Below are 8,602 nucleotides of genomic sequence, written 5' to 3'. Positions count from 1 at the left end.
TCCTACAAGTGATGATTTCATCAGCCCCTGAAATAACAGCACACAGGGAAGGATCAATAGTGAATGAGGTGCATTGTGTTGCTTTTCATGAATCCTACTAAAATCAATCCAGGGAGACAGATGGACGTGAAAGAACAGCAGCAGCCGCCCTTTACTCCTCGGTCCACACGGCTGGAAGATGATTCAGGGGAACTGAACTTCTACATGTGGCTGTCACACACAGAGGCCTTTACACAGCTTGCAACACTCGTAAAACTTTATGAAAAAGAAAACCGAGAGCCACTTTACATAAATCTGAGTCAATTACAGATGGTGCGTAAGACATCTCATTTACAGTCTCTGTGTAAACGTCTTCACAAACAGGACATATTGGATGTACTGCTCTGCCACAAATGATCAATGGCTTTTTGAACGTGCTTCAAGTGCAGCATAACATGTGTGCAGTAATTAGTTGGATGACTCTACAGCCTCCTCCGTTCTGCCAAATCTGGAGCCACTGGCATTATGTGTGCGGCGCCTTTCATTGTTTTCCCATGATGTTGCATCGCCAAATGTCATGTATTTTCCACAACAAGATACATGTAATTTGGGAGACGGCTCCTGTGGGAGAGCGAAGTGGAAATAATTGCGCAGCTGCGGAGGATGAGAACAGGACTCACTCCACATAGTGTGTGTACGTGTACTGCAGTAAATGAAGAGAGGATTAGTGGAGGATATTGAAGGTGGACTTTTAGTCACACTTTAAAATGGCACCAATATATGGACCTGAGTTTATCTCATTATCAATATGTGAGTAGTAGTAGTAATATCTTTTACTTAATTCATGAGGAGCGGTGTGACTTTCCTCAAACTGGGAGCCTCTGAAGCTTCTGTACAGAAGAGCCCAGTCCTATAGGTACAGCTGAGATACAGCACAGAACCCTCAAACTCCCAGGACCCGAGCTGGAGGAAGACATAGCAGGAGGGAGGGAGATTTTATATGTATGTATGTATGTATATATACATACAGAGAGAGAGAGAGAGAGAGAGAGAGAGAGAGAGAGAGAGAGAGAGAGAGAGAGAGAGAGAGAGAGAGAGAGAGAGAGAGAGAGAGACAAAGAGAGATAGAGGGAGAGATTCCTAATCATCATCCTGCATAATAAGTAATATGCATTCAATATAGTGTTTTTATATTGTAATAATATGAATAATAATATGAATAATAATATGAATAATAATATGAATAATAATAATAAATAGTCATAAATGTTTTCATATGTGTAGTCAAATAAAATCTGTAATAATAACTATATATGCTGCGTATATGTCATATAGACATACATACACACACGTGTTATTATTACATATATATGTTATGATTGTTATTAGTTTTCTTTCAATTGCAGCATCTGTTCTGTTTCCCTACGAATAAATAAATGAATAAATAAATGAATAAATAAATAACAAGGTGTGGACGATGTCAGCTTCCTCCTGCGCTCCAACACCTCCGACCACGTGACCAACAGGCGCACAAAGCCTTATAACCACACGCTCACACGCACTCACGCACTCACACACACGCACCGGCTGCCTGTCTGCTTCAGTGTAGTTGACATTGACAATATCTGCTTTGTCAACAGCTGATGATTCCTCCTGAAAATCATCTAAACAACAAGTGTAGTAGCTGCTGGAGTTTTATTGGAGACACTGGGACTGACAACTGGGAGGTAAAATCCCACTGGTTTTCTCCCAGTTTAACTGCTTTTCTTCGCGTCGTGGATCGATGTTCGTACTGAGGAAATCAAGGTACGTCTGTTATTAAATCATCACTACTTTTCACTCGGTGTCTCTTCTTGTATTTTTTGCCGGTGTTTTTCATTGGTTCTTTGCCCAGATTGTGCGTAAAGCTTTTGGTTGTCAACAGAGGAAACATGAGAGATATTTTATTTGTGTTTCAAACTTAAACGTATTTCATCCCTCAGCTGTTTAATTGAGAGACATCACTGTTGTCATCTTCAAAATAAAACATCTCGTTCAGAACCCCCCCCCCCCCCCCCGCCGCCCCAGTAAACAGTCAATTAATTAATTAATATCATAATTAAATGGATCATTGGGCAGACTGTATGTACTCTCTCTGTTTCTCCCTTGATGCTTCATTATTCCTATGATTATTGAATTAAAAGCTTAATGCTTAATGACCTACTTTAATTAATAAGAAAGCCCTGGCTGTCCTACTTAATGCAGTGATTTCCCCTGAGGCTGCACAGGTTTGTCATCAACTGTTCACTTTCCCACTATTGTCTGGGATGCATCTGCTCTGGAGTCAGCTGGTTGATACACAGATTCCCCTCCTGTCTGCCAGCAACACATCCATCCTCCACCGTATCTATCATCAACGAATATTAATGGATATCAGTGTAATCTGATATTTTTTTTATATTTAAATATAACTCGATGTGTTTATTTTTGACTGAATCCTTCATGGAAAGAGTTTTTATTTGTTGATTTTCTTCTTCTTAGATGTCCCTATGCTCGGCTCTAATGCTGTTTGACCACACACGTCTCCACTGAGCATCTCTGCAGCCACACACCAGCCATGAAGTTGGCTTTGCAAAGGTTAGCCGGCACCACCATCAGCACGCTAACAACAGGTGTCCAGTATCTCGGCTCCAACGACGCCAGCTACCACGACCCCTCCGTCGACTCGACCCTGATCAAGAGCAGGTCCTACTTTGAGAAACCTCTCCCCGCCGCCATCGCCCACTCGCTCTCTTCACTTGTCCCTGGGAATAAGGAGGTCCTCTACAATGGCCTCTCTCCCATTTTCCCCACCAATGTGTCAGACCTTTTGCTCGCCAATGGCACGTCTCTGGATAGCGGAGGAGCGCCACCGTGCGGGGAGGACTTTGCAGACAACATGGAGTGCTTTATGATTTTGACTCCTGGTCAGCAGCTCGCCGTGGCCATCTTGGCCCTCACCCTGGGCACGTTCACGGTGCTGGAGAACCTCATTGTGCTGTGCGTGATCCTGCACTCCCAGACGCTCCGATCGAGGCCTTCCTACCACTTCATAGCCAGCCTGGCTGTGGCTGATCTGATAGGAAGCATCATTTTTGTCTACAGCTTCCTGGACTTCCATGTGCTCCACAGGAAGGACAGCCCCACTATCTTCCTCTTCAAGCTGGCTGGGGTCATCGCCTCCTTCACCGCCTCTGTAGGAAGTCTGTTCCTCACCGCAATCGACCGATACATATCCATCCACAGGCCCATGGCGTACAAGCGCATCGTCACAAAGACTAAAGCAGTCGTGGCCTTCAGTGTGATGTGGACGATCTCCATTGTCATCTCCCTGCTGCCGCTGCTGGGCTGGAACTGCAAGCAACTCAACTCCGTCTGCTCGGACATCTTCCCTCTCATGGACCAGAAGTACCTGATGTTCTGGATCGGCATGACCAGCGTCTTGCTGCTGTTCATCATCTACGCCTACATGTTCATCCTCTGGAAGTCCCACCACCACGCCGTCCGCATGCTGAGCCGCAGCTCTCAGAGGAGTGTGATCGTTTACACGGCGGAGGGGACTAAGGTTCAGACAGCAAGGCCCGAGCAGGCCCGCATGGACCTCCGCCTGGCCAAAACCCTGGTTCTGATCCTGGTGGCTCTCATCATCTGCTGGGGCCCGCTGCTCGCCATCATGGTCTACGACCTCTTTGGGAAGGTGAACGACTTCATCAAGACCGTGTTTGCCTTTTGCAGCATGCTGTGCCTGCTCAACTCCACCATCAACCCTGTGATCTACGCCATGAGGAGCAAGGACCTGCGCCGGGCCTTCCTCAACATCTGCCACATGTGCCGGGGAGCGGCGCAGCCCCTGGACAACAGCGCTGAGAGCGACTGGAACAGCAGGAGTGTGAGAGGAGCAGCAGGCGGGGGGGCGGGGAAAGGCAGAAACACCCAAGTGAAAGTAGCCCGGGTTACGGTTTCTGGAGTGACGGAGCCTCACACTGCAGAGGCTGTTTGAGAGACGAGCTGCTCTGCTACGGCTGTGAAGTGATGATGGTGTAGAGCAGCCCCGCCCCCCCGCCCCCCCCCCCCCCAGTGCACGGCTCTGTGACTGTGAAATGTGCCAAAACACGAGAAACAGACTTTAGATCTGTGATATTAACACAACACTGTTCTCCTCTGTCTTTACTACCAAGACATGGTTTGTTACGTCGCACAAGTCTGAAAAAAAGGCCGACTTGATCGTTTCATTCAGGAAATAATACAGTCGTATTCCCAACATTATGTTTTGTCATCTTTACTGTAGTTTGACTTTCTTTTACAGATTTCAACTTAAAGCTAGAACTTGTGATTTCATTTTTGTACTTTCGCAGCAATATTGTGGCAGTAATGCAAACTGAAACTGTGTCCACCCTCATGCAAGGTGTCAGTTTTTTGAACGATAGCTTGTAACAAAGTAAGATTAGCATCTCATTAGTGATTTGAAATCAACTATTGATGATCTTGTGAGACCATGATATTGTGAAATTTAGCATTCTATTGCATTTTTACTTTATTTTCTTTACTGTGCTTAGCAGGGCAAACATATGGAGTCACATTTTGAAATGTAAATGTCTTTTTGATCAAAACAGAACTTCAGTCAGCAGTGATTTGGGAATGTTACATAGATGCTTATTACTCGTGCTTATAAAACAGTTAGCATTCTGTTGTTCTTCTGAGGCGTCCATTGTGCTATTGTGTTCCTTAAAGCTGTGTATTAGCCAAAACATGAGGTCCATGAATATATTTATCTATTTTTTATCATAAGTGTTTTGAACTTACCTGGATCTTTTCAATAAAAAACTTTGAAAAATGACAAACCAGCACATCAGCGCCTGCAGCTGATTTCATTTATAAGGGATGTGTATTTCTTTCTCTTCAAGGTGTAAAAGTGTGTGTGTGTGTGCATGTGAGGGTTATTAATAATTCAGCTACTAGAGAGAACTTCTCGGTTTTGTGGCGAACATGGCAGCAACATAACTAAATATATTTCCGGTTGGTTTCATTTTGCTTGAAGGGAGATTTGAGCAGGATTTAGCCAAGTTATATGCACTTCATCTACATGTTTTTACTCTAGTAGCGTCTTTAAGCACGTTTTTAAAACGTAAATTTACAAATGAACATCATTTGATGATGTATATAAGTATAGGATGGAATATTCTGTATATTGAACTTTCCCCAACAAAAAATTCAAATAAACTTTAGGGGAGTTACAGTTCTGGATGTAGCCGGGTTATGTGCAATTCATCTACATTTTTTGTTTTTTACACCGTTTTAAGCCTCAAATAATATAAATGCATATTTTTAAATTTACAAAAATCTTGACAACCTTAGTCTCATTTAAATATAGGTTGAAATATAAGTATATTGAGTTTTCTCAACAATGAGGCAACATTCAAATGAACACAGTTTGTTATGGGTTAGATTTTTCTTGGGGTGAGTTATAAGCCGGATGTTGCTGATACTTTTTACTCAATAATTTTTGAGTCATAAACCTAGATATTCTAGTTTAGCTGTATAACATGTGTGACACTGCCCTCCTGTGGGGATAAGGACACATTTTTATTACCATTATATTTAATATTTTATTCCCAATGTATCGATCCTGCTAAAAGCAAATAATTCAATTGATGTAAATAAATAAACATAATGAACTAAATAAAAATGGTGAAATTACAAATCTCTATGACGTCATGAAACTTGAATTTCTCCCCCTCGACCCTCTCTCTCTCTTCATGGCCCAGAGTGCACCGCGGCGCCTTTCACACGTGACGTCACGGCGAAGCCGACAGCCTCGTATGAGAAACAAGCAGCAGGAGTTGTGTTAGCTCGCTGTGCTAACTCCCGCTAGCCCCGCTACCTCCAGCCCACTGTCGGCCCGCAGCTGGCTGCTCCTCGCTGCAACTTTTTGGGACGTAACTTTCAGAACAAGCCGATAGCCGGGCTGCTGTGTGACGGAACACTTTCCTCCCTCCAGCGACAGGTAAGAAGCGGCTTTAATTCCGAACGTGCACCGCGGCGCAGGGTCCGAGCGGAGGCGGCGGCGGCGGCCGGAGCTAACGTTAGCTTTGTTTTCTTTTTGATTGTTGGCTAGCGAGAGTGGCTAGCGTTAGCCCCGCTAGCAGAGATCTGAAAGCCGGAGCTGCGCAGTATCCCTGGAGCTGGCTCGACACAATACACAAGAGCCGCGGCCATCAGCTCGGCGAGATCACTCGTGTCGTCACTTCATTATTGTCTTGTTTCGGTATTTTTTCACCCCCCTCTTTCCTCCTCCTCCCCTCCTCCTCCTCCTTCTCCTCCCTTTAACAAACTAAAGTCATGGCGTGTGGAGCCACCCTGAAGAGGACCATGGATTTCGACCCCCTGATGAGTCCCGCTTCCCCCAAACGACGAAGATGCATCCCCGTGGCCCCGTCGTCCTCGTCCCCTAGGAAGTATCTGAGCATGGAGCCCTCGCCATTTGGGGAGTCATCGTCCAGACTTAGTGCAGGTATGGTGCTGGCCTGCTGGCTGAGAGGCATTAGCAACATGTTGAGCCTCCCCACATCTAACCAGAAAGCAGCTATGCTTCTCTGCGATAATGTGAATCCTCCATTGTCTTTAGTGATGGACTTGTGTTGGTGATTGTGTGTCCGTTTGTCCTTCCAGAACAAATCCTCAACAGCATCAAGCAGGAGTACAAACGCATTCAGAAGAGGAAGCATCTAGATGGAGGCTACCAGCAGTCGGAGAGCTGCTATTCTCCAGAGTCCCCTCCCCAGTCGTCTACTATGAATGTTTCCAGCATGCCAGGTTAGCTGGTTTGACACCATGCCTATTGCTGACACGGTTACTGAGACATGTATTGACTCAATCACAGCTGCTACGCACATAGTGTTTCTTAAGTCTTTGCTTCATCTGTGCAGGAACGTCCACCGGAGGTGTTTCTCCCACTAGAAAAGAACAGCCGTTATTCACCCTCAGACAAGTTGGAATGATCTGTGAACGCCTGCTGAAAGAAAGGGAAGAGAAGGTGCGGGAAGAATACGAGGAGACCCTGACCTCAAAACTGGCAGGTTAGTACGTTCAGAGCAAGAAGACAGAACAAGAAACCCGGTTTATAAGGAAACACACTAAGATTGACTTCCGCATAGTTGAGTTAAGGGATGTTAATTAAGTTTTTCATAAAGACATTAATAACAGGAGCACTTCCTCTTTCTCCCACACCTGCTACTGAGCTCCTGAGGGGAGTTAATTTAAAATATGTAGTCACAGATGTAAGTAAACAAAATGTATTGTGAAGAGTGATTGGTGAACTGGGATGTTTTTAGATTAGTTTCTGAGTAACTTTCAAGATTGATAACACATTTCAATAATAGAAGTTGTGGTGAAGTCTTAACATGTTGATTTCTTGTGGATTTCAGAACAATATGACACCTTTGTGAAGTTCACACACGATCAGTTAATGCGACGATTCGGGGAGCAACCTGCGAGCTGTGAGTAGTTTTCATTACATCAGTGTTTACACGCTCATGTTTCATGTAATGTCTTATATTGACAAAGTGTTAGATCTCAGTGTGAGCGCCGCTTTTTTTTAAGTATGAAAGTAACGAGTGTGGTTTTGTTTCATCTCCCTCTGCTCCAGATGTTTCCTGAGTGGGACAAAGACACGTCTGCAAGACAACCTCCTCTTGCTGCAAGCTGTCATGTGATATTTCAAGAAAGAAAGAAAAAATGCTCATCATTGTAAGAGATTCAGTTTAGCTAGTTTAAATCAAACTTTTCTTACTGTGCCATATTTCTGTCTTTGGGCAAAGGTTTATATGAAGCTGTTGTTGTTACCACTCTGTTGTAAGCAACCAGGTCCTAATGTAACTGAATGGACCCTATCTCTACCAGTGGCCTATGTTCCTCCTGCTGTACGTATCTACAGTTATCTCACTTTTGTAATGATTCCCAGCATTCCAGGCTTTGTCACTTGTTTCTCTTTGTTACATGTAAATACGATAAAGCAGCGCAGAGTTTAAAACAAGGTTTGCTGGTCAATCTGAAGGGAAGTGGAAGAAACACAGCTGAACAGGGAGAATGTTTGCAGTTCGTCCTCTGTTCATCGCTTTTTAAATTGAGAATAACGTGGGCAAGTTTTTTTTTTCCCTCTCCCTACCAGTGTTTTATTTATTTTGACTTTTGTTTTGCTGGTATCATTTTGAAACCAATGTACTTATTGGGAAAAAACAATAAATCTTTTAAGAGTTCAGAATCGTGTTTGTACATGACAGACAAAAAACCTTGTCCCCTCATGTAAATCTATCACTGCATTGTATGAAAAAACTCCCTTATCGCAAATCTCAGTTTCCCAATTAACTTGTTACTTTAAACTTATCTAAGCCGTGCCTCCTGTAAAATGAGAAAATGCTGAATTCAGATTTCCTCTATTATGAGGGAGTATTGTGGCCACTTAAAGATGGAAAATTGTGGCTTAGAAGTTGGAATTTTTAGATAAATAAAATGGAATTACATTCCCTTTTCTGGAACACAGCACCAGATATTACAGATCTGCATCCTAAGATATAAAAGTAGTATTTTCTTAGTTTGTTCTCTCAAA

The 8,602-nt window shown here is 43.7% G+C and overlaps 2 protein-coding genes across 2 annotated transcripts; both read left to right on the top strand.

Moving 5' to 3' along the window:
- The first annotated feature begins 2,240 nt into the window (after positions 1 to 2,240).
- LOC133016046 (cannabinoid receptor type 1B-like) lies at positions 2,241 to 3,997 on the top strand. The gene is made up of 2 exons (XM_061083350.1): positions 2,241 to 2,367; positions 2,514 to 3,997. Exon 2 carries the CDS (start codon positions 2,576 to 2,578, stop codon positions 3,995 to 3,997), a length of 1,422 nt encoding a protein of 473 aa, XP_060939333.1. The 5' UTR covers positions 2,241 to 2,367; positions 2,514 to 2,575.
- A 1,800-nt stretch (positions 3,998 to 5,797) lies between these two features.
- Positions 5,798 to 8,257, top strand: LOC133015373 (akirin-2-like). Its single transcript, XM_061082556.1, has 6 exons — positions 5,798 to 6,001; positions 6,335 to 6,508; positions 6,667 to 6,810; positions 6,924 to 7,073; positions 7,422 to 7,493; positions 7,643 to 8,257. The coding sequence occupies exons 2-6, from the start codon at positions 6,337 to 6,339 to the stop codon at positions 7,651 to 7,653; spliced, it is 549 nt and encodes a 182-aa protein (XP_060938539.1). The 5' UTR covers positions 5,798 to 6,001; positions 6,335 to 6,336; the 3' UTR covers positions 7,654 to 8,257.
- The last annotated feature ends 345 nt before the right edge of the window (positions 8,258 to 8,602 follow it).

The sequence above is a fragment of the Limanda limanda genome, chromosome 12 (genome assembly GCF_963576545.1).
Source record: "Limanda limanda chromosome 12, fLimLim1.1, whole genome shotgun sequence".
Classification (NCBI taxonomy): domain Eukaryota; kingdom Metazoa; phylum Chordata; class Actinopteri; order Pleuronectiformes; family Pleuronectidae; genus Limanda; species Limanda limanda.
This window is presented reverse-complemented; position numbering and strand designations above follow the sequence as displayed.

Excerpts from the sequence above, each read along its gene's own strand:
- LOC133016046 (XM_061083350.1), top strand. The coding sequence starts at position 2,576 with ATGAAGTTGGCTTTGCAAAGGTTAGCCGGCACCACCATCAGCACGCTA.
- LOC133015373 (XM_061082556.1), top strand. The coding sequence starts at position 6,337 with ATGGCGTGTGGAGCCACCCTGAAGAGGACCATGGATTTCGACCCCCTG. Across the intron at positions 6,509-6,666 it reads ATCGTCCAGACTTAGTGCAG|AACAAATCCTCAACAGCATC; the intron begins GTATGGTGCTGG and ends TTGTCCTTCCAG. Across the intron at positions 6,811-6,923 it reads GAATGTTTCCAGCATGCCAG|GAACGTCCACCGGAGGTGTT; the intron begins GTTAGCTGGTTT and ends TCATCTGTGCAG.